The sequence below is a fragment of the Mizuhopecten yessoensis genome, unplaced genomic scaffold (genome assembly GCF_002113885.1).
Source record: "Mizuhopecten yessoensis strain PY_sf001 unplaced genomic scaffold, ASM211388v2 scaffold716279, whole genome shotgun sequence".
Taxonomy (NCBI): Eukaryota; Metazoa; Mollusca; class Bivalvia; order Pectinida; family Pectinidae; genus Mizuhopecten; species Mizuhopecten yessoensis.
Window position 1 is genome coordinate 393,130 of NW_018480037.1, and position 26,145 is coordinate 419,274.

The following is a 26,145-nucleotide window of genomic DNA, read 5'->3' on the forward strand; positions in this document are numbered from 1 at the left end:
GACGGACGCCACGGTATGGCATAAGCTCACCTTGGTCCTTTGGACCAGGTGAGCTAATAAAATGGTGCTGTTAATTATCTCAACCTTAACTCCTGGTACAAAGGTCAAATTTACCTTGATTTTCAATGAATTTCACTATCCAAGAAATGTACTTACCAGAATCTTTCAAAACTATACTTACATGGGGTTTAAAACAAGTCATTGGACCATATCAATGTAAATTATCTTTTGATTCCAATATAAAGTGGAATACCATAGCTGTCACACTCTGAAACCTCCAATGACGGAGACCTTCCCCATTCCTCGTTTCCAATGAGGGAGAAAGGGTGTGAAACACGACTGAAACTGCTTAGCTCAATTGATCTTTTCCTTATTATGTATCAAAATCAGACACACCTGTTACGATCACTACACACACCTTGCACTTACTAGGAGATCATTAGACCACAGGATGTAGATTTTGAGTTTGTTCAGTGAGTTTGAACTTGAATGGGGGAGTTTTGAAGGAGATTGGTAAGTTTTGGTCAAAATGAGGGAGTCTCCCTCTTAATGAGGGAGGGTTCGTTGACAGCTATGGAATACAATATGTATTCCCCCACAGATTATAGAATCATAAACTCTTTAATTTTTAGCATAATGAGTAATATATATAATGAAAGATTTTACTGATTCTGCAGCATTATGTAAAGTGTCTCATAGGAGCCACGATGGTTAGCTATTTGAGCCATGAAATACAAAAAGCATCACATGCTGATTTTTGTTTCAGGATCAATGCTGAGTAACATACACAAAATCACTAATTTGAAGACCGTATTTAATGTGCCATTCATTTGAATAACATCAGAGTTGTGAAAGTAAATCTTGAAATGAGCAAATCTTGTGTGTCAATATGCGACTCACAAATGAAGTCACCATGAAACACATTTACTGGGGTATTATAAAATGTCAGAAAAGTTTTGGAAGACACCGGAGCAAAAATCTTTACTACAAATACACTGATAACATAAAAAAAACATATTAGGCCAAAAAAAGCTAATAGTCTGTTTAGGGTTGCATGGGCAAAAAACAAGGGTAGGTAGGTCAAATTTTGTATTGTGGTCATGTGATTATGACCCCACTATTGTATGTAAAACAAAGAATTACATAAACAAGGTTCATTTGGAGGCAAATTGTGCTCCATAGGCTGATATTTAGTGCCAACACGGAGCTAGAAGCCTTTTTGAAAGGCAAGGAACATTCTAAAATTCGAAAATCAGTGTTTTTTAAATTTTTGTTTTCTTTGTTTTTTTTCATCAAAAAGTTTTGGGTAGGGGCTAAACAGACATATTTTGTTTTGGCCTTACATAATTATAAACTTCTTTGAAATCCAAGCGTTACACTTTCAATAACATACATGTATTTTTCAGAGAAGGTAAAAGATGGATTACGAGAGAATCTAGTATTTACTGAGCAGATGTTAATTATTCCAGAAATATTTGTTAATGAGATTTTTAGCTATATGTTAAAGCAAGTAATTTTAATAGATTTATATAAAATCTTACCATTTCGTGTTCCATGGCATAACCTTCAATCACAAACACATGCTTGTGACATGACTTTTTTCTTAATATTGATCTATACTGAGGATTAGAAAATGCATAATTTCTCTAATTCAATATTGCTACAGTAATTTATATCTCATTATTAACATATATTTGTACTCAAGACTGTGCATCTTACTCCAGAAATTACAACGTTCCAGCACAACTTCATCACAACCAATTAATTTATCACTAAACTCCTACATGTACATGTATACCCCTTAATCTGTCTCGTCTCTAGTCTCAATCTCTTTCTTACTCTAACGAATTACAACAAATTTTAACAAAATTATAAAAGCACAGTTCTATCATCGAACATAATTTATGATGCTGTCAAAGCCACAATGTTTTAGAGGATCTGATCTTAGCATGGCAACTACCAACAATGATCACAGTATTACCGTATTCAACGTTCCAGTTGGAGGTAATATAACTACACAATTAGGAAAGTATTACTATTTTTAGGTGGACAAAAATCAGTCATTTTTGCCCCTTTTGTTTTCACTAAACATAACGACTTAGGTGAAATTTGGGCAATTTTTGGAGGTGTGTCATCCTTAAGATCCCAAGAGGAAAAGTGGGAGGGAGCAGAGAGTACGAGGGGGGGTGGGGGTTTCTTAGGTTTGGTCTGGGATCTGACACTGCTTTCAGTAAAGTCTGAAATTGATACATTTTCCATTGCTTCCCTCTCGAAAAAGTTAAGCTGGCAAATAACATTAATGTTGACAACGAAAGATAGTGAAAAACTTTAATATTAGCAAAAATATAAACTTGCTATTCTCGGTTGGAAATCTCCTGATTTATATTATTAGAAGCTCTTGATCATCAGCCTAGCTACGAAAACTGATCCAGATTCTCCATTATTATAGCAGTCATGATTAAATGAATTTCCCCGTTATGTCACCAGCCTTCAGGTCTTTCACCGAGATAAGCGCTAATATAACATGATATCAATGTATTACTACTAACAGTAAATATTTATTTACTTAACAAATATGATAAACATATGTCATATTTACAATTGATATGTTAATGCTTATTTTACCATTAATCACACCATTAAAACATTATTATACTCTATTGATAGTGATATTTTCTTTTGAAGGTATAGACTATAGACATGTGATAAAATCAAATATATTCACATGACTGATAATCTATGTACATATATGAGCACTATCACCATACTAATTTGATCATGGGATAGCCTGCTACATATACACAGTTGATAGTGCAATCAGCCTATTCAGAGCATCAATTGTAAATTAGTTTGATTTTTTTTCTCAATAGCAGCAGGATATGGTTGTGACCATCAAGCAAGACACAATTCAACCCCAACTGCTCAAATCTACCTGCCGAAAGTGGAGTTATTTATCCAGCAATTAGCCAATGCTTGGTAATAAGCCCACCAATGTCTATTGCAGTTAGAAAGAAATGACAACAAAAACTATATCAATGTCCTACGTTTGCCAACTCCCCCTATTTTGGAGGGAGACTCCCAATTTTGGACCCTAACCATTGAGCATTTTCAACCAGTCAATTTGCTAAATTATTCTTATATTTCCAAGATCTGATTATTTCATCTGAAAGAATAGCTAAAGAGACCTCTCCCCCCCCCTCCNTTTGTGTTTAACATTGGTCTGTGTGTTAAGTTTTAGGTACCTTTCTGTGCTGTACATGTTGTATTCGAGTGGTATGGCACAGTAAATCTTTAATGAGCCAATCAAAATACGGACCCATAACAGTCAGGACATGTATTAAGTTATGTTAACCAGCACAGACATGCACATATACACACTCTCATTTGATACATGTGTAGGGGAACTTGACTTGGTCAATCGCTGTTGACCAGATAGATGAATTGGTTAGTGTGTCTAAAGTTCAGGAGATCTTTGGTTCGAATCCTGATCTGCCTGTCCTGTCACATATGGCACCCAACAAAATACCTAGGCATACCCACGACAGGTGGTATAAGGTCTCATGTATGTGACTTAAGGACTTGAAGGAGGAATAATGTAGCAGAATTGGAATGCCGGTTGCTTGCCGGTAACCTGAGGTAGCTGAATTAGTTAAAGCATCCATATCTAGTTTAGATGGTCACGGGTTTGAATCTCAGCCGGGCTGTGTATTTTTTCTTTTCAGCTTTAAATTTACAATAAAAATTATACTGAGTGGTAACACATGATTTTATTAGGACTATAATCTTATATATAATATCTTGATTGTGTTGAATATCTGGGGTTAGGGTCATTAGGTTCAAAATATATCTGCATGTCTGTTAACCCTTGAATGTTAAGCACCTAAAATAATATCCTTGAGATAAGATAGCTACTTGATGAATACAAATAGTAATATACAACTGGCATAAACAAATTAATAAGAATATGGGAGACAGCTGAGCTGAATATGCTAATCTATGGGATCACTTTAACAAATGTAACTTTTTTGGATATATATATATATTAACAACTTAATAAATATGTAAATAGGAGTCTATCAATATGTCTCTTTCAAATATTATAGTTTCATTTCAGGTTCAGATATTTAATGAATTAATGTTACCATTAGCATATGTTTATATGCCTAAAAAAAATTAAAATGGTTTATAATATTACAGTCTGAGAATCTGTAACTATTTTTTTTAAACAAAACATCACCAAGAATGCAAAGGCTTTTTGTGAACTAATTAGCTTTTCTCATGATTTTCTTTTGAAGTATAGATTAAGATATATACTCTTTTAACATTATCTACTTGACTCAAATTATTATAGTTACAGTACCTTTTATGTTTTCTCTGTATCCCTTTGTGAAAAACATCATAGCCTTGGCTGCCCTTTCTGGTGTCCTTAGAAGTCCCTGTCGTGATGTATCTTCTCCGAGACCTTTTAATATACCTTTATAGTTTTCCTGTAAAGCACCTTTAATTTGTTCTTCCTTACTGCAATTCGTATTGTACTGTTCACGTTCTGTCTCCTTCTCCGGTTCTGTCTCCTTTAATTCACTGACATTGTCGTTGGAGTTCATTGTTACAACACTGGTTGTTGTAAGCTTCTTTAATTTTTGCTCTAATTCCATATTAGGGTCAGGCACAAATGGAGTTGTAATTCGACTGTCACACATGATTGGAGGTTTTGCGAATGGAGCTTCAGTACGTCACCTGTAAGAGTTGACGGTCAGACTGACTCTGACGCAGGTGGGATTTGTTTATATTGGGTAACATCGCGAGCTCATGAATAATCGTTATTTTCCGTAATTTTTCCGGTCAGTGCGCGAAGAACGTTTGTAGAGCAAGGATATTGTCAATCGAAACAAGCACTTCTAGAACACCGATGCTCATAGCCGATGGAGGGAAATTTGCAGATGTCAGCTGTCATAAATGTAGGTAATCTCGGTAATACGGGCAATAACTGGAGATTTATCAACGTCAATGGAATGTAAAGAGCCACGATTTCTATTTTGACATATCGAATTAACTGTCAGCTCAGCATTTTATGTTTGATTTGCCTACTGTACTGTAGTCCTAGCGTAACCATGAATGCGATACACCCCAGCTCCTGTCCGGGAAGATGATGATGTTGATGATACAAAGAGTCTTGTGGAATCTGACGTAGCGTTGCAGTACTGTAGCGTTGATTGACGACAAGTTTCGGATCCCTTAGGTCGGAATTTACCGAATAAACTGTGCTTCACTCTGTGTACCAGCAATGCTTGAGTAGTAGGACGAGGAATAGTAATAAAGAAAATGCCGTCGCTGGGGCTCGAACCCGCGACCCATGGCTCTCCAGCCCGATGCTCTACCGCTAAGCTAAAGCGAAATTCCCTACAGCTGACGCTTGTAAGACAACCTAGTTAATCCACATCTTTTACACTATTCCCCCCTTTTCAAACACCAACCCAGGTTCTTTGACTCCCTGCCAAGGGTTCTCCTACCTTGAACGGGGAGGGTTAACGGCACCAGTTTGTAGTAGGACGAGGAAAAGTGATAAAGAAAGTGCCGTCGCTGGGGCTCGGACCCACGACCCTTGGCTCTCCAGCCCGATGCTCTACCGTTAAGCTTAAGGGAAATTCCCTACAACCTAATTAATCCACATCTTTAACACTTGTATATATATATGTGTAATATTTACTTTTACATGGACAATCAGTTTGTACCATTTATATTTAAATTTGTCCAGATTCGGTGCCTGCCTATTTAAAAGTTACAATATAGCCCCATAGTGAGCAGTCCAGTTTCTGTGCAGGTCCAATTTTGGTGCATTATGTCCCAAAATTTATGGTAGCATTGAGTAGTGATGGGCTGATGATCAATTATAATTCGTAAATTGATCGGTTTGCCCTTTCTGATTCCGATTATTGATTACAAATTCCATTATCGATATAATCGGTTCTTAATTAAAATCAAAGTGTTACCCAGGTAAATGTTTTCAGTGTGAAAAATGTATTGAAAGTCATATATTCTTATGATTCTTATTCTTATGCAATCGATCATTGATCGGTTTACTACTTCCAATTACAAACCAATTATCAATTATGATTATAAACCGATTGCCCATCATTAGCATTGAGTGATTGGAAATTGATTGGTTCAATATTCTATATATAATCAATTATTTGCGAAATGTGGTCCAAAATATAGTACATGATAACAAATTGTGTTCAGTCAATAAAGAAATCTATAGGAGGACTTTTAAATACACTAGCTGGGTGTAGTGTTTTTTCTTTCTTTTTATTTGATAAAGCACTTCAGAAGTTGACATTGACTGGAAGATTAGATTCTGCTAATGAGTAGTGAACAATCACTGAATATACCTTTCCCTATATATCTTAGAGTCCTGACGGCCATGGTTGTATTATATACAAACAAATCAAATCATGAATTTTGGTTAAGGAATTACAGATTACAGTAATTAATTATTTTTCCTAGCATCACAACCATTTTGCCCCAAACAGTCAGGTTAGGGTAAAGGTCATTTAAATGGGTTCATTGCAGTTTCTCCCACCCTTCACAGGCGTGTCTCCCGTTTTAGCCGGGAAAGATCAGCTTGTCAGCCCCTAGGGAGAAATACAGAAGCCTCATGTCAATTAGCACATGTTCAATTGTGACGTCAACAAAATGCGTCGCCGGTAGGCTAATTGTGATGTCATCAAAATAGAATGACGATATTCGTACCCCACATGTGTTTTTGTTTACAAACAGACTACTGTTGGTGGAGTTGTGACTGGAATATTAGGATAGGAGAAAAATAATCATCCCCTACCTTGAGGGTGAAACAGAGAAATCTCCAACCCTCCGGTATTTTTTTGGTTGTCTATACTGGATTCTGATGAAACTCTGTCAACAATATTAAAATGTAACTGGATTCTGTGAAACTTTGTCCACATTTATACTATACAATGTATATAGAGTGAAGACCAGAGTCCTCCCTCTGAAAGGGATGTATTTCATTTATTGCAGAAACAAATTGCTATTACCGGTAAGGGCTAAACTTTACTTATCTGTACAATAGAAGTACAGTCTGTCCTTTTAACATTAGTTTGAATCAACAAATTCAACCTGTAAACCAAGTGTACCAATTAAAAGCATACATAATGAACTGTTAAGTAATTTATTTTGAAATATTTTACTTCCTAAGAAGAATTTCTATCATGAAATTAAACATTTGAGTAAAGCTATTGTTGAGAGTTCCAAATGGATAATGGAAAAAAAAAGTATTCGTGCATGTGTATCTGTATTGTACTTTAAGTTTTGTTTATGCGTTTTACGTCCCATTGACAGCTATATGGTCATTTAACTCATTCACCCCTGAAGACACATTTGAGCTCTTCCAATTCAAAGGTTGGAATAGTTCATTATGAAATTTCAGGGGTGAATGAGTTAAGGAGGTACCAGGTTCTGGTGGTAGTGGAAAACCAGAGTACCCAGAGAAAACAACTAACCTGTGTGTGAAGCAACCAAGTATGAAGCATGAATAGGTTATTGGCTGTATCATATAAGCCTTCGTCAAACCTTTGTTATAATTTTAAACAAAATCTAAGTTATACCATTTTATCTATTATAAGAAAAAGTGTCCATTGATGACGTAATTTGTACTAAAATATTGCACTGTCTAGTTAAACAAAAATTCTGTCACCTCACTCAACCACATTATCATAAGCGATAAGAAGAGTTGCCTCAAAAACACCACTGTCTATGACAATAGATAGTAGATGAACGACAGAAAAGATAAGGTGACTACAGATTACTGTATGTGATCCAATAAGCATACCTGAGAAAGAGAATAAAGGTGCGCTTGATTAAAACCTGTATGCAGATTGCTCAGCCGACATAACCTTGTCTTTTGACTGAAGACTGTGCCCTTTAGTGTTTACATTACTAGGCAATTTAAGCCAGTGGTCTAGCATCATTTTCCGATTCACGATAAGGTCAATTCTTTCTATAAAGTTATTTGCTTTGTCCTAAGAAAGAAAGAAGGTCAATTTAGTTCCATTATTCAGTTCAAGAAGTTCTTTTTCTGTCACTAACCCCACATATTTTCATCTAAATTGTCTGTAAAAACTGTCCTCATTACTTGAGTCTGTGTATCCTGCCTTATTTTTTTCAATGATCATGTTGTCTGTCACGAATGTCTTGGAAAAACTCCCACGAAATTGTAATTAAGATTTTTTTTGTCATATTTTTACCACTGATAATTTTATGTTGAAAATAAGGTTGGGAATTGACTTGTGAAATTTGCATGACCGACCATTATTATTGACAGTAGATTGACCAGTTATAGAATCATTGATAGTGTCTCTTAAAAGGGCTATTTCGTCAACTAAAGGTATTACCCTTAAGGAAGAGACAGACAGGTATCACATGACCAAACACTCAATACACTGTAATGATATATAAATTGGTTGGACAATCCTTTTAACATGAGGTCAAAAACCAAGGTCAAATAAATATTGTTTTTAATAATTATTGTTGATTGAAATAAGATATATATCCTTTCTAAGTCTTATATCTGATTATTGTGAAAGATGAGACTATATTGATCAAGGATAATTAACCGATGAAATGTGATTCAAAACAGATGCAACCTCCTTTAAACCTAAAGAAGGTTACCTGAAAGGATAAAATAATACTACAAAAACATGGCTGCTGCAAAACCAATGAAAATTTAAGAATCAATCGCACCTTTAGTTAAAAGAGATAAAAAAAAGGAGTGAAAAATTTAGACATTTTTCATGAAACTGCATAAAAGGGTGTATAACTTTTTGTTTTCCCTGGAAACATATCTTTATTTTTTTATGATTTGTAGTATGGATATAAGTTATTTTATATACCAATTTTAAAAAGAATTAATTGACACAATGTTTTTCTATTCAACTTTACAATCTTTTTTTTTTGCGAAATTTTACCTAAGCCAGTTGCAGGCATATTGCAAAGAAGGGTTATCATTTTGAAAAATCATTACTTTTTTAAAAATATTATGTCTAAAATATTTCAAAATATTCATTTATCATATTGTTCTCTGATAAATTAAAAAAACACCTTTTATGCATTTTTTGGCGGGTAACTTAGTGACTTAAAAAGGGCAAAAAAATGACATTTTTCAGACTTCAAAGAGAGGTAACTCTTTCAAAGAATATTTTTAAAAATAGCCTGGAAACCTATTCTCAAATTTTTATATTTTGTTAGGTACACCCCAAAGAACAATACCTGGTATATGGGAAATTAAAAAAAAATCATTGACTAGATTTTTTTTGCCTCTAGTGTCCTTCTCTACCTTAAAATCGATTAGATACCAGAAATACCTTTAATACATAGGATCATTCCAATGCTGGCCAGTCCCATCATTGGGTGGACGGTCCTCCTTTGTTAGACGTTTTGACGCTTTAAATATCTTCGACATCCTCCAGAGACGCGCTGAGTTGATCAGACCCAGCCAGGGATTGGTCGGCTCTCGCTGCTGCTGGTTGGAATTGCAGCTCGCTGCCATGTTGTTGCTGCAGCCTCCTGCATCATCCATCAAGTCTTGTGAAGTTCTGTGTTGTGGCACTGTGTGACTAGCAATGTTGTTGGTGTCCACCCCACGAGTCTTCTCTCTTTTTCCATATCCAGTTAGATGCCATCTCTGCCTGTCTGCTCACAGCACCCACCAGCTTCTTCCGCTCTGTCCCTAGCATCCCCAGCAACCTCAAAGTCCTCTTTAGAGATTGGCCAGGGAAACCTCCATACCTTCCAACCTCGTTGTTGGTAGTCCTCTGCAAGTTGCTGGTACTTTGTCCTCTTCTGCTCGTGTGCCTCCTCTATCCTGTCCTCCCATGGAACCGTCAGTTCTTCCATCACGACACCCCTGCAGGTGGGGGATCGGGAAAAGATGTATCGTAGAGGGCGACTGATGTGGGTACCCCTGCAGAATAGGGGATTTGCTTTGGTGTCCTCTATTTGGGGACACAAAAGCAACCAAAATAAATCTGCTGCAACCATTGCAATATTTGGTATCTTTATCTTTCTTTCACTATTATTTGACAATGTCATTGCGGTGTAAATATGATATTTATGAAATAAAATGAGAAATTTTTGAGGTCATACATTGCATATCTAACAATCTATTTAAAATGATATTTTCACATTGTTCCTGTTTACTGATATGTTGCGTGGAAGCAACATCATGTCCGTAAACGGGAGTGATGTGAAGATATAATTTTAATTAGATTGCATATCTAAGATATGGTGAGTAGCTAAGAAGGGTCTAATGTAGTTTTGATGAGTATAGAGAAATTGTAAATAAATTAGGTCTAGAGTTAATCCATGTCTTATCTTGCACGAAGTGCCAAGTGAGCTTATGCCGTGGTGCGTCGTCCGTCCGTTCGTTCGTCCGGCCGGCCGGTGGCCGGCATCAATATTTTACTTTAAACGAAACGTTTAACTATCACCGAAAGGCCTAGGGTGATGATATTTGGCCAGAAGCAAACTGGGATAAAGGGCTACCAAGTTTGTTCAAATAAATGACCTTCACCTATTTTCAAGGTCAGAGGGGTCAAATATGTTAAAAACTTTAAACAACATCTTCTGAATAACCAAATGTCCAGGGTGATGATATATGGCCAGTAGCATGCTGGGATTAAGGGCTACCAAGTTTGTTCAAATAAATGACCTTCACCCATTTTCAAGGTCACAGGGGTCAATTGTCTTAAAAAATCTTTAAACAACTTCTCCTGAATAACTTCGAGGCCTAGGATAATGATATTTAGCCAGTAACATGCTAGGGTAAAGGGCTACTAAGTTTTGTTCAAATGAATGACCTTTACCTATATTTAAGGTCACAGGGGTCAAATATGTTTAAAACCTTTAAACAACTTCCTCTCGATAACCAAGAGGCCTAAGATGATGCTATTTGACCAGTAGCATGCTGTAATAGAGGGCTATTGAGTTTTTTCAAATGAATGACCTTGACCTTTATTCAAGGTCACAGGAGTCAAATATATTTAAACCCTTTAAACAACTTCTTCTGAATAACCAAGAAGCATAGGATAATGATATTTGGCCAGTAACATGCTGGGATAAAGGGCTACCAAGTTTGTTCAAACAAATGACCTTTACTTATATTCAAGGTCACAGGGGTCAAATATGTTTAAAACCTTCAAACAACTTCTTTTCAATAACCAAGAGGCCTAGGATGATGCTATTTGACCAGTAGCATGCAGTGTTCAAATTTAACCAGATTTTCTACTTGCATTTTTTCGCAAGTGGTATTTTTTCTTACTTGCTAAATGAGAAAACAACTTGCAGTTTGCATTTTTCCAACTTTATTAGACATGTTAACTTAGAATTAAATTCTAAAACAACACAGTATTAACTGACATTTTTAATTATGGTCATTGGGATGTATACATGACGCAAACCTTGCTGTGAAAGGATGCTGGCCTGCTCAGGCTGTTCTAAGATATAGCATAGAAACTGCATCTTAGTTTCTTGCTCCATATGGTAGAGTATTTGGTCTTTTCTGTCTTTGTCCCGACAACCACCATCTTGTCACAGCAGGTTTTGGGTCATACTCTCTAAGGGCAACATCAGCAACTTTGATTCGCATCAAAATGTCTAGGACTTCAGCTCCTAGCCTACACCTCCAGTCAGACTTTATTCTCTTCATTGTGGAAAATGCTCTCTCACATGAGGCATTGGCCAATGGCAAGATGTTTGTCAAATGTATTATTTTAAGTATGTCTTTATAATTACCTTTATCTTGGTCCATTTGACTACATAACTGCCAAACTAAAAGTGGATGTTTGTTTTTATATCTTGCATTGCCAGATACATGAAACTTCAGATCAGCCCATTGACTAAGTGCATTGACCAAGTTACAGTCAGCATTGGTTAAAACTGTTTGATAATGCCTGTAAATAACCCTGACATCACCAATGCCATACTGCAAAAGACTTGTCTATTTGTTATTTTGCCGGTGCAGCGAGCTGTGAAATTTAACCTTGGGAAACCCCAATACAACCATGTGACTAATCAAGCCTATCGTATTTGCGCTATAAATAGTAACTAAAAATAGATTACCGAAAAACTTCATGCATGCGGTAAACGTCATCATTATTTGTGCAGGTACTTCCTAACGGACATGCACACTGGACATGTATCGATTGTAAACTTCCGTTAATGACAAAAGCTGAATCATTCGTTCAGCGAATGACAAGAATGCGCTTTAATGACCGCGAGTTGTCAAAGAAAGAATTTGTAAAGACCGACCATTAGAAATGAGGATTATTCAGCCCAAAATTTTCACTCGCAAAAAAATGCTGGTGTCGCAAATCTCTACTCGCAGTTTGCAATTTGCACTCGCTTTTCGCGAGTATGCGAGCTTAAATTCGAACCCTGGCATGCTGTAATAGAGGGCTACCAAGTTTGTTCAAACAAATGACCTTTACTTATGTTCAAGGTCACAGGGGTCAAATATGTTTAAAACCTTCAAACAACTTCTTTTCAATAACCAAGAGGCCTAGGATGATGCTATTTGACCAGTAGCATGCTGTAATAGAGGGCTACAGAGTTTTTTCAAATGAATGACCTTGACTTATATTCAAGGTCATGGGCAAATATATTAAAAACCTTTAAACAACTTCTTCTGAATAACCAAGAAGCCTAGGACATTAATATTTGGCCAGTAACATGCTGGGATAAAGGGCTACGAAGTTTGTTCAAACGACCTTCAACCATTTTCAAGGCCACAGGGGTCAAATATGTTTAAAACCTTGAAACAACTTCTCAATAACCAAAAGGCCTTGGATCATGATATTTGGCCAGTTACATGCTGGGATGAAGGGCTACCAAGTTTGTTCAAATGAATGACCTTTGCTCATATTCAAGGTCACAGGGATCAAATATGTTTAAATCTTTAAATGACTATAAACTTTCAAGGTCAAAGGCATCGTATGTTTAAATCATTTAATAGATTCAAATGGATCGAACACAGATATTTTGCCTGTAGCTGTACATTAATAGTCCACTTTTAAGATTACAAGTATGAGATTAATACCAGGTGAGCGATTCAGACCCATTGGTCCTCTTGTACTTTATTTTATTAGAACGTCAGAGTAGATTCCAATCGCCCTTTGGGTGTTTTAGATTGTATTTAAATCTCTGCATTAAAACCTGTATATATATTGTGTCTTATTAGGTGGTGGGGCAGTCTATATAGGGAGAACACATGGACATGCTGACGACCTTCCCAGAGCTCATTCCAGTGAATAAACAAGCTTCAATATACACTGGCTACATCAACATCAATGTAGGAACTTTTATCACAGGAATGTTATCATAAGGACTATCGAACACATTGTTTATTCATGTTACCTTAGTGTAGTTAGTTTGAGACAGGTTCTATCACTTATACCTAAACATCCTGTTTAAGTACTACATCATTTCTGACAAAGAAAGAAAAATATTTTATCATATTTGGTATTCATTTATTTAGTAAGTACAAACCTAACAAATAGACTTATTGAAATTTTGTCAATTCTTTTTTAGCTTACTTTCCATAATAGCTTGCTATATTTCACAAAAAAAATGTAACAAAGGATTTGGAAACCTATATATCAGTGTCTTATTCATATGCATGTATGTTTCAAACATTACACCATATTAAGGTCACCTTGACATCAACTAACATCTGTCCAGATTCTGACATAATATCATTATTTGATGTTCATGAATATATTATTTTCAGAATGAAGACTATAGAATCCATATTGAATTACCAGAGAGAAAAACCCTTGAAGAGCTCCAGTTTTCTTGTGACTGGAAACTTCAGCAACTACTACATGGATACACAGCCATCCTAAAACAGGTACAAATCTGTTGCTATCTATTTGGATATAAACCGGCATTGGGTTTTGAATTTGAATAAATATTTTGTATCTTGAAAAAAAAGGAACATGTTGCTGGGACTGTGATACAGTGTGTTTGATTGTTTATTGATTCTGTAAGGCAGTGGAACTGCTATACTGTACTGTATAACCCCTATGAAGTAAGGGAAGGCAGGATGTACCTATTACACTGTGACTATTAAATCGAATCCGGACACTGACATTGAATCCGGAATTCATTCTCTTGCCGTCGGGATGGGATTGAGTATTAATGAAAATAACATAAATAGAAGAAAACAAGTTTCTTCAGAATTGGATATATAAAAATTGTAGTTATTGGTTATTTTTTTCCCAACAAATTAATATTAAATATTCCCAATGTTTTGAGATATATTTTTTTCTAACCTGGGTTAACAAGGACATCCCTCTAGAATTTCTTCTAGTTTTAATTACTCTTATTTTTTGCCTTTTATGTGATTTATTTACTTTTAAATGTTGATAGCTTTATCTGGACCGTATGTCACGTGTAAACCTTCCTAAAATCCTTTAAAATATCAATAAATCTTAATCAATTTTGGCTCTAACAAAGTAATTAGAGGCTTCAGAATAACACAAATGATTCAATACTATGTTATATGCTATACAATTTATGTTTTAAATGTCTCATGAATTTCTGTAGAATTCAGAGAAAAGATCAAGTTTGCCAAGCAATGTGATTTGTGCATATTTACGGATATCAATGAGATACAGGGCTTTTTCTTCAAGTTTCAAGCTATACATTATGTCTCAACAGCATGATACTCACATGTTTAAACCTAACCTTAATAATGTTAACCTACAATATGTCCTACAAGCGGGGGATATGAATTCCACGAATTTGCTTTTTTCAAAAGTGATCCATTGGCATTCAGAGGCAATATGAATGCCGGCCAACTTGACAAATGCAAACACTGTGTATTTGATGCAATGAACTGCCGGAAAAGGCACTCCAGCTATTATGAATCCATTAACTGTGCTAGCTGTAACCTGACAGTATGCTATAATTTAATGGATTTGTATTCACTGCATGTCCTATGTCGTAGTGAAAGTGTTGGTAAAATCTTGTGAAATATGAAACAATTATGAACATATTTGCATAGTAATAAACTGACTTGAATTGAACATGAACTGCTAACAAGCTTCATTGACTTTGTCTCTGGCCGATTTGCATTGCTATTGCCTATCAATGCCAGCTGTGTCAGGATTAGATTTCATGTAGCTTAGCACTCTTAGATTGGAACATGAAAGGTCAAAGTCATAACATAGGGTTCAAATGTCGAAAATTCTCCACACATGATTTCTGATTGCCTTTATTAAGATTTTTTTTATGAAACTAGGATAATATTATGACATGATAACTGGATGAATATCACTACTGTCAGGTCCCTGTAACTGGATGTATAACCTACTGTCAGGGCCCTGAAACTGGATGTATAACCTACTGTAAAGTCCCTGTAACTGGATGTATAACCTACTATCAAGGCCCTGTAACTGGATGTATAACCTACTGTCAGGGCCCTGTAACTGGAGGTATAACCTACTGTCAGGGCTCTGTAACTGGATGTATACCCTACGGTCAGGGCCCTGTAACTTGATGTATAACCTACTTTCAGGGCCCTGTAACTGGATGCATAACCTACTGTCAGGGACCTGTAACTGGATGTATATTACTTCTGTCATGTCCCTGTAACTGTATTTATAGCTCTGTCAGGTCCCTGTAACTGTATAACCTACTGTCAAGGCCCTTTAACTGGATGTAAAACCTACTGTAAAGTCCATGTAACTGGATGTATAACCAACTGTAAAGACCCTGTAACTGGATGTATACCCTCCTGTCAGGGCCCTGTAACCGGATGTATAACCTACTGTGAGGGCCCTGTAACTGGGTTTATAGCACTGTCAGGTCCCTGTAACTGTATAACCTACTGTCATGTCCCTGTAACTGGATTTATAGCACTATCAGGTCCCTGTAACTGTATAACCTACTGTCATGTCCCTGTAACTGGATTTAAAGCACTGTCAGGTCCCTGTAACTGGATGTAAAACCTACTGTAAAGTCCATGTAACTGGATGTATAACCTACTGTCAGGTCCCTGTAACTGGATGTATATTACTACTGTCATGTCCCTGTAACTGGATTTATAGCCCTGTCAGGTCCCTGTTACTGGTTTTATAATACTGTCATGAGGTCCCTGTAACTGGATGTATAGTACTACTGTCAGGGCCATGTAACTGGATTTATAGCACTGTCAGGTCCCTGTAACTGGATGTATAGTACTACTGTCAGGGCCCTTTAACTGGATTTAGAGCCCTGTCAGGTCCCTGTAACTGGTTTTATAGCACTGTCAGGTCCCTGTAACTGGATGTATAGTACTTCTGTCAGGGCCCTGTAACTGGATTTATAGCAATGTCAGGTCCCTGTAAATGGATGTATAGCACTGTCTTGTCCCTGTAACTGGATTTATACCACTGTCAGGTCCCTGAAACTGGATGTATAGTACTACTGTCAGGGCCCTGTAACCGGATGTATAGTACTACTGTCAGGGCCCTGTAACTGGATTTATAGTCCTGTCAGGTCCCTGTAACTGGATGTATAGTACTACTGTCAGGTCCCTGTAACTGGATGTATAGTACTACTGTCAGGGCCATGTAACTGGATTTATAGCACTGTCAGGTCCATGTAACTGGATGTATAGTACTACTGTCAGGTCCCTGTAACTGGATGTATAGTACTACTGTCAGGACCATGTAACTAGATGTATAGCACTGTCAGGTCCCTGTGACTGGATGTATAGTACTACTGTCAGGGCCCAGTAACTGGATGTATTGTACTACTGTCAGGGCCCTGTAACTGGATGTATATTACTACTATCAGGGCCCTGTAACTGGATGTATAGTACTGCTGTCAGGGCCCTGTAACTGGATGTGTAGTTCTACATAAATACATTTATAATACATTTTTATTAATATCTCATAAAAAAAATGTTTTTCAAGAAGCTATATAGATGTGTGTATCAGATCTAGCTGATGTATAGTGTAACACTCTCAGCTCTGTATTCCATTGGTCAAGGTCATGGTGAGTCAGTTCTAGCTGGTCTGACCTATGTAAGTACTCCAGTGGTCATGGTGATGGGTCAAACTTCCGGTCATTTTCAAGCTTGTCTGACCTATGTTAGAACAATCACAAGAGAGAGTGTTGCAAAACATTCTGGGGTACATAAATTGAATAGTTATGGTCATGACAAGGGGTCAAAACTCAGATTATTGTATGGTAATTTTGCAACTGTTGACCTGTTGTTTCCTACAATAAAACACCTTACATTCTGCATGGTAAACACAGCTTACAAATGGGATAGGAGGCATACCTGAGAACTAGCTCAATTTGACTTCATTTGATTTGTTTTCAGATGAATTGAATGCTTTCGTGTTAATTTTTATTACCAGACACACTTTATCCATTTCATGCATAAAGGTTGATAACACTGATGATTCAACTTCAATGTAGTCTTTAGCTATAAAATATACATAAAACTTTTGTACCTGTCTTCTCCAAAGTACCACAGGCTTAAGCAGTACATACCTATTTAAATGTTACAGAGGCTGAGGCAGTGTACCTCCCTTTGCCAGTACTTACTGGAGGTGAAAAGTCTAGTGGTAAGTGTCATTCAATTTCAATTTCAATTTCAAATCATGGTAACATAAGTTGCTGACACTGTAGAGTCAGAATTCTATGACATAATGTTTGTATGTAACATATGTAATAAGATCATATGTGACATCCCACTTCTGAATAACCAAAATGCATAGGGTGGTGATATTTGGCCAGTAGCATGCTTTCAAGGTCACATGGTCAATGGTATATAGAACTTTATTACCTCATCTTAATAAACAAAATAGTCTAGGGTGAGGACATTTGACTAGTTGCGTGCCTGGATGACAGGCTAAAAAGTTTGTTTAATTAGTTTGATGACCTTGTTAAACTTGCAAGGTCACAGGGGTCAAATATGTTAAAAAGTTTTAAAAAGTCCTTTTGAATGACTTATAGTCATAGATACTGATATTGTCTGTAGCTATTTTTAGTTCACTGTGAAGGTTACAAGTGTTTGCTAACAGGTGAGAGATGCAGGCTCATTGGGTCTTGTTAGCTCACCTAAACGGCAGAGAGAATTTCAACTAAATTCAGCCTGAAGCATCACTAGGGGAGGGCAATCATTTCTTAAATAAATGAGGTTGGTTTGAACTCTGAGGCCAGGGGTCGGGGCCCTGAAGGGGAACTTAGCTATATTTGCTTTAAAAAGCATCTCCTCCTAAACGCCAAAGAGGATTTCAACAAAATTTAGTCTGAAGTATCAGTAGGGATTGGCAATCATTTCTTTAATAAATGAGGTTGGTTTGACCCCTGAAGCTAGGAAGAACGGGCCCCAAAGAGGAAAATTATCTAATATTTTGCTTTAAGACGCTAATATCCCCTAATTGCCTGCAAACATTTCTTAATTGAATGAGGTTGATTTGACCCCTGCGATCCTAAGAAATGGTACAGCTAGATTATCATATTCTATGGTGTAGTTTTTATAAATTGTTAAAAATTGGTTTCTAGGTTTATAAAAGCTTAAAGTTGAATGAAAATTAAAGTATTAACTAATTACACCCTGTAATATGACATATTACTTATTTCAAAATCTGTTAACATGGCAACTCAATGGAGGCCCCTGATTAGTTGAAAGTCAGATATTGTGGTCCCAGTTGGGTTAAAACATAGATCTTGGCTGGTTTTGAGGAAATTTCATATAAAGATGTACTTATGCATTCAGTTGTAATGACTTAAATATAAAACCAGGTGAGCGATACAGGTCCAATGGACCTCTTGTTTTTGAGATAGCAAGGCTGAACTGTAGTTGAAATACCTGTCACTATACCTTGGTTAATCTTTAACACTGTGGCAGTACTATCTGTACTGGAAACTTATAGCTATCAGTTTGTTATCTAGGGATCAAACATTAAACATGACCGAGTCAAGAAACTCCTAGTGATGTCAATATAAAGTATGTATTGATATATTAACCTGTGTACAATACAAGTGTGTCTGGTCAATTAGTTCAAATTCCTGTTTGTTTAATGAGTAATAAAACAAATCTTTGTTGCTTGATTGATAAATATATCAGTTTTCTTGTGTTTCTTTCCTACAGATAAGTATTAGTGTAATCGTTCTACAGGTCAATTAGGAAATAAAAACATTATTGAACATTTCTTGCATGCAATGTTTGAGTTGAACTTGTGCGCTTAGTCATTAAGATAATCGAACATTAAACAACTAGGGCCAGGTGATACTGCCACTGACTTCCGCAATGGTGTGGGTGTGTTAGTGTTTAATCATAGCTCAGTCACGTCAGGGTTACCTGGGGAGCGGGTGTGTTTATTGAAGGATGCTGGTTTGTTGACATAGTCAATGAGCCAGTCCTGTTGGAGAGGACCTATGGTCAGGCTGGTACACTGAGGTTGTCACACAATCCAACCTTATCACACGTTCCACTGTTTGTTGTCGCGTGATCTTTAAATTCCCTTAGAAACAGTCTGTGATATGTGGCCTACATAACCAAAATAGCAGCAAGGAAGTGTATAATTAATTTACTGACATGAACATGAATCTACTGCACAAATAAGTATTACATGTTCTTCAAACTTTCAGATCTAATTTACGTGTTCAGATTCTGTTCAGGTGAAGTATATGTCTTATTAGCTCACCTGGCCCGAAGGTCCAAGTGAGCTTATGCCGTGGTGCGGCGTGCGGCGTCCGTCCGTCCGTCGTCCCAAAATCACTGTTCATCAGAAGTATTCCACAAATGTCAGCTATCCATTACAATTGAAATGTAGCAACACTTCTTAGGATCATTAAAGATATATACCAGGTACTTCTATAAGATCCATAATGATTCTAATTCACTACGTTCAACCGAACATAAAGCATTTATCCTATAAAACTCAACACCTATGTTCCTAAGTTCGTGCCTGTCTCAAGGAAAACAGGGAAATTTCATAATTCTATGATTTAACAAAAGGAAATATAATTTCTTGAAGTGTATCGATGAACCGTCAAGACTCCAATGACTATGTTACCCTCAAACTACCTTTATTACTCTATAGACACCCGTGTCGCACCTGTAACACGTGCCTGTCCCGCCTCCCGCGGCTACCTGTGTCACCTTGGTCTCATATCCAGACACTAGTACACCAGTACTACATACATTACAGTATACCGTTACTATACTAAATACATTTATTTTGGAAATATGAAATATCATGTGTTACTTCATACCAAATGTACATATTAAGGAGGCTCAACACTTTCGAAATTAACAAGCAAAATTCGTTGAAACTTTCATATAATGGTTATGCTTCTATATATAGTTGATTTTATGAAAATCTAAGCATTCCGAAATCTTGGGGACTTTTAAGGAAAAACTACCAAAAAATTCAGTTTTCGTCAATCACAATGCCCAGCGATATTTCAGCAGCTGTCATGTTTATTTATATTGGATATTGTAGTTCCGGTCAGTGTTGTATTAATACGCTAAGAATTGTGTCTCGTGATGCATGTTAATTAAAGTCCCATCAACGACACAGCTTTCAAAGAGGCTATATTAGTGACAATGCCATGCAAATGTAAATATTTTATTTTACACTACGATATTGAATTGCCCGATACGCAATACGAAAATGACGACACAGTGTAAATGCACATTTCGTTGGAGATAATTGAATCTGAGCTGTACTTTTCAGAAATTATGTCACGAAAATGGAGTCTGATGACGATGTGTGGAGCCACGTGTCACGTTTCCAGACCGACTGGTCCCTTTGTCATACAAGAAATTGTAGCTTGACAAAGGGACCAGTCGGTCTGGGTCTTGAAACATTGCGACACGTTTAATATGTACATTGTTTGTGTATAAAGTAAACCTTTGATCTTAGACATATGCTCTTTCTTGAAAAAAAGAATTTAAAGATCACTTTTCTCATCAACATACACAATATGTGTTTTGAAGAAATGAGAAGATAAGTTGATCATAATATCCAAAATGGTCACCTTAGAAGAATTAGAACACTTTCCTCTTTAATTAAAATTGTTAATGATATTTGGTAAACTCAGTATCCAATTGTAAGGAAATGTCCAGTAATTGCTGCCCACCAGGTGCATTTACAGAACAATACAAAATTCAACTTGAAAATATGTAAGACTGTCTTTGCAAATTAAAGTGAGCTTCTTGATAATTGAGTTGATAACCAGCTTAAGTTTGGCAAACCATAGGGATAGCACATTTATGTTTATTCTGATGTGATAGTGTATAGCACTTTATTCAACTGGGCTAAACTGTTATGATGTTGCACCTGGACCTAGTTCTTGATGTTTTTTTTGTCTCGCTGCCACGAAGAAGCGGAAGTGAGACTAATGTGTTGCTTTTCCGGCTACTGCAGCATCAACATTAAGTTTTTGCATTTAGGTTAGTTTCACTGAACGTTTAAGTGCTACACCAACCAAACTTGCACCATAGACACTTCTTAAGTAGTACATCTCAACTCATGCATCAAATGCTGGATGCAGCCTACCTTCATGGTCCATTGACTTTGTCAGCATCTCCATCAACATTAAGTTTTTGCGTTTAAGTTGGTTTTTCTGAAACTATAATTGCTACACCAACCAAACTTGACATATGCATTGATGGTTAAAGTGAAGCACAGGCTGAATGGCTTGTTTAACATCCTCCCCCATCTCTTCCCACCCAACTAAGGAAAAGGGATGGGATGTTCTACAGCTATCACTTTGTGCTTTTGTTCCTCCATCCATCTGTCCATGTGTTACACTAATGACACTTCATTCAGACAAGTGTCAGATATTTGACATTGTTAAACTTGTTTGCACCATGACTTTAAATGGGAGATTTCCTTATAGCATTTAAGTGGTTTGTTTCTCATGACAAGACAATTTTAATCAACTTTGCATGTTCATTTACTGAAATTGTATTCATAATACAAAGTAGAAAATTAGTAAACTGGTATACAGTTTCATATGTGATAAATACTACAGGAAAGACAGTTAGAAGGAAGGCACTTGGTCAAGCAGGGAGGAAACAGCCAGGTGTGTGCACAACTCCTAGGGGAGGTGGAGAAGCTGGGATGGGACAGGTAAGGCATAGGGGAGGTGGAGAAGCTGGGATGGGACAGGTAAGTAATAGGGGAGATGGAGAAGCTGGGATGGGACAGGTAAGTCATAGAGGAGGTGGTAGATGCTTTGATGGATGGCTAACAATTTTGTCCAAATTATCGAACTTGATCCTATTTCAATATCACTTGGGTGAAATGTATTAAAATTGTCTTATGTTATCTTCAGAACCACACGACCCAGAGTCTGATGCTTTTCTTGTCGTTTGCTCTGATAGAGGACTCTCAAGTTTGTTCTTAATAGTGACCTTGTCAGATGTTCAAGGTCATCAGATTAAAATTTGTTTGAAAGAAACATGTGTAACTGTGACGAAAGCATGTGGTTCTCTTGTTTGTCAGTTGAAGGATTGTTGTAAAGATGTATTGTGTCATTGTATAGATCAACTGTGATACCTGTCGTGATGAAGTCTGTACTTTGCATGAATAGCTGTTACCTAAAAATAGTAAACCTTCTCATAAAATGGTATAAATGACAACTTTAAGGTTTTCACCCCTGTTGTCTAATTAGATACTGATTGATATGCTTTTTGCAGGTTGGTGTCTATTGATTCCAAGTTTCAAACACTTGAGCTTCAATGTAAAGATAAAAAGGGGAGACAACACATTCTGAAGGTCACTTTAAGTCCACAAGTAAGTATAATAAATTCTACCAGTAACCTTTGAGCACTAGTGCCACATTGGGTTTTTCTGGATCCCATGCAATCTACACTTGTGTTTCTTTCAACCGCTCCGGTGGGAGAAACATGATCATTCTCCACTTTCAAGTAAGACAGAAAAATCTCCACCCTTGGGGTAAGATTCTTAACTGCCTTAACTGCCTTAATAATTTAACGGTAACCCATTGGGTGGATATTTTTCGTTCTTATCCCCAAAGTAGGGAAATTTTCTATTAATCTTACATGATGCTGAGAAAACATCCATGATAATGCAAGGATTCATCACTACTAGGGGAGATGTGTGCAATGGGAGATTATTTAAAAGCCTCACTCTTAGGTCAAGGTCACAAGTTGAGGTCAAAAGCAAAGTCAGATCATAAATTCTTAAAGGATTGAATGTATTTTTATTAAAACTTGAATCAGACATATGGAATACCACCATAATGAAAAACAATTTTATGGATCTGCATTAGGCAGTGTTTCATGGTGGTATTATCATCATGTGAAGGATAAAGTCACAAGTTGAGATAAAGTCCAGATTACTTTTTACTTTTCCAGATTATGATTATTTAGCTATTGTGCTTTACAGTATATTTTTTTCCTAATCTGCATTAATGAAGGTCAAATTCACAAATTAAGGACAAGGTCAAATTGAAGTCAAACATTTCATAAAAAAATCATTGCATCACTAGATGGTGTGCTGGAGGCAGTATCTAGACCCCTAATGTTATGGTAACACAGAGGTCAGAGTTCAAATCAGGTTACCTATTTTGAGCCAAATATCTTATATATTTCTTATAAGAAATAAGTAAATGAAAAAAATAATTTCTTACTTCGTACACTATACAAAGTGCCATTGCATATTTTCCACATTCTGACTCCATGGACAAAGTCACAAGTTGAGGTCAAAGTTCAAATATCTTATAAATTTTATTTCAAGTTAAGAGAATTGCTAACATTGATTTACATGTTATTTCATGGGTCAGAAATATTGGTGGACATATTATGTTGGGTCTCTGGTACTCCCGATACACAGTTGATGCCTTCATTCATAAGATAAATAGATCTGAATGCAGTAGGATACTAATTCTGTGTTGATAATAGATAAATTAGGGCAGTAATGTAGAAGTGAATCTGAAGGTCAATGCGAGTTCAATGTGTGCTTTTGATTGGCAGCATCCACGCCTCGCCCCAAAGTGTGTAGTTGACCTGCCTGGCCAGTTTCAGGTGCAGTGGAAGTCTACAGTAAGTAAAAGCTGTTTATCATGATAAGTTTGTAATGTTTTACATTCTGCTGTAAACATGTTTAGTAAACACCTAGGCCATTTTATTTAGAGACAACTGTGTACTGCGAAACTTTCGCCCGGTCAAATACTCTCCCTTTACTGGTAAAATCCATGTTCGTCCAGTGTTAATTTCTCCCTTTACTGGTAAAATCCATGTTCGTCCAGTGTTAATTTCGCCCTTAAAATGTAACAACTATATGGTGTATGCTGTTACTTATATTCGTTTTTATGTTAAATTTGCCCTCATTGCAAAAGGCAAGAAAGGTGAAAATTCAAGTTCCTGTGCTACTTAAATTACAGTGAAACCTGTCTAAACTGGACATTCAAAATTTCTTCGCACAGGTTCAGTACCATTACCATGTTATATTATGTGTCTATTGCTGGAGATTGATGCCATTTTAAGTGACACTGTCCTCCACAGAGCAGTCTGGAGTGGCTGTACCAGCAGTTTGAGCTGGCTGTGGACATGTACCAGGACTTTATAGATGTCATGGAAGAATTAGATAAGAACACATGGATCCTAGAACCAGAGAAACCTGTGTACAGTGCCACCTACAGGAGAATAGCAGTATGTGAGTATCCCATATCGTATACGCATATCTATGCTCTCATGACACAGTGATGAAATGTTTTGATCAGAGACTTGTTGCATTTGTCTATGATTTAACTAGACTTTTCTAGAGTTTGGTAAATATCTCCATAATATAATAGACCTTTATAATATGTGAATACATGTATTCAGATTAAACAACAAACTGCAGGGATAAAAGTTAAGCTTTGATTTTCCTTGCTTGGACTTACAATTACCAAGTAAGAACTTCAGCTTTACCTCTCAGTAGTTACCCGGTATGTGTTTTTAGATGCAGGGTCAAGACCACAATTACAAGGAACAGATTTCAGAGTTCACATATGATTTTAAAGTACTAAGGTCATGGTGTTGATGATTCAACAAGGAGGGTAGAAATAGCTGTAATTTTTTTCTTGTGGTCTTAGATTCTTTTATTTCTTCAGAACATGCATACAATTTAAGTTGTTAGCTGCCAGGGTTGAGGAGCCCAGGAGTCAAGTCACCTGTACAAAGAATGTTCTCGTACAAAGTTTTCATTCTGTATCATTTTCTCTTATTTTTCTCGTATATATTAATAGAAATATATCTTTATGTAAATCCTCTAAAGTTTGGCTTGACCTTGGCACACTCTAGAGTAGGTTTCTGTGAACAATTTTAGTTTTGTCAAGTTGAAATTTACACAAGAAATATATAGAAAAAAAATAGAAATTGTTGGCTAACAATTTGACGGACTTTTCACTGTAAGGACTAAGTTGGCCTTATAGCTAAACATCCCAGCAGCTTACATATCAAATAATAAGACTCGAGACCTTAATCAACCCCAGAACAAGCTTTTCAAAGTTTTTTTTATCAAAAAAAGTGCATTTGAATTTTGACCCCTACCGAAAAACCGAAAGTTGACCTCTGATAGTCATTCTTGTCCATACACATGGTAGCCCATCTCCCCAGCAAACTATAGACCAAAAATCAATAACCTTGGCATTTTCGTTATTGAGAAGGAGTTTTTTGAAGATTTTAACATAATTGACCCCAGTGAACTTGAACATGGGTCAAGGTCATTTATATTATCAAACTTGATAGTCCATTGCTTGACCATGATATCCAACAAATATCATGACCTTGGGCCACTTGGTTATTGAGAAGAAGTTTTTTGAAGTTTGTTTCACAAAATTACACATTCAAACTTTGACCACTACCGAAAACCGGAAGTTGACCTTTAATAGTCATTCTTGTGCATACACTTAGTAGCCCATCCCCCAAGCATACTATAGACCAAAAATCAATACCCTTGGCATTTCTGTTATTGAGAAGGAGTCTTTTGAAGATTTTAACATAATTGACCCCAGTGAACTTGAACATGGGTCAAGGTCACTTATATTATCAAACTTGATAGTCCATTGCTTGAGCATGATATCCAACAAATATCATGACCTTGGATCACTTGG

The 26,145-nt window shown here is 36.5% G+C and overlaps 2 protein-coding genes across 3 annotated transcripts in view; one reads left to right on the top strand and one right to left on the bottom strand.

Annotated features, from left to right (window-relative positions):
• The window catches only part of LOC110442568 (GTP cyclohydrolase 1-like), a 35,909-nt gene extending 31,132 nt beyond the window's left edge, over positions 1-4,777 (bottom strand). For both annotated transcript variants that reach the window (XM_021486237.1, XM_021486235.1), the window contains exon 1: positions 4,361-4,777. In XM_021486237.1, the coding sequence (XP_021341912.1) occupies positions 4,361-4,700 (340 nt within the window). In that variant the 5' untranslated portion in view covers positions 4,701-4,777. The remainder of the gene's footprint in view (positions 1-4,360) is intronic.
• A 116-nt stretch (positions 4,778-4,893) lies between these two features.
• The window catches only part of LOC110442570 (E3 ubiquitin-protein ligase FANCL-like), a 29,828-nt gene continuing 8,576 nt past the window's right edge, over positions 4,894-26,145 (top strand). Inside the window, exons 1-8 of the mRNA XM_021486242.1 lie at positions 4,894-4,958; positions 13,250-13,360; positions 13,799-13,918; positions 17,574-17,630; positions 22,057-22,154; positions 22,724-22,820; positions 24,023-24,091; positions 24,554-24,704. Of these exons, the coding sequence (XP_021341917.1) occupies positions 13,280-13,360; positions 13,799-13,918; positions 17,574-17,630; positions 22,057-22,154; positions 22,724-22,820; positions 24,023-24,091; positions 24,554-24,704 (673 nt within the window). The 5' untranslated portion in view covers positions 4,894-4,958; positions 13,250-13,279. The remainder of the gene's footprint in view (positions 4,959-13,249; positions 13,361-13,798; positions 13,919-17,573; positions 17,631-22,056; positions 22,155-22,723; positions 22,821-24,022; positions 24,092-24,553; positions 24,705-26,145) is intronic.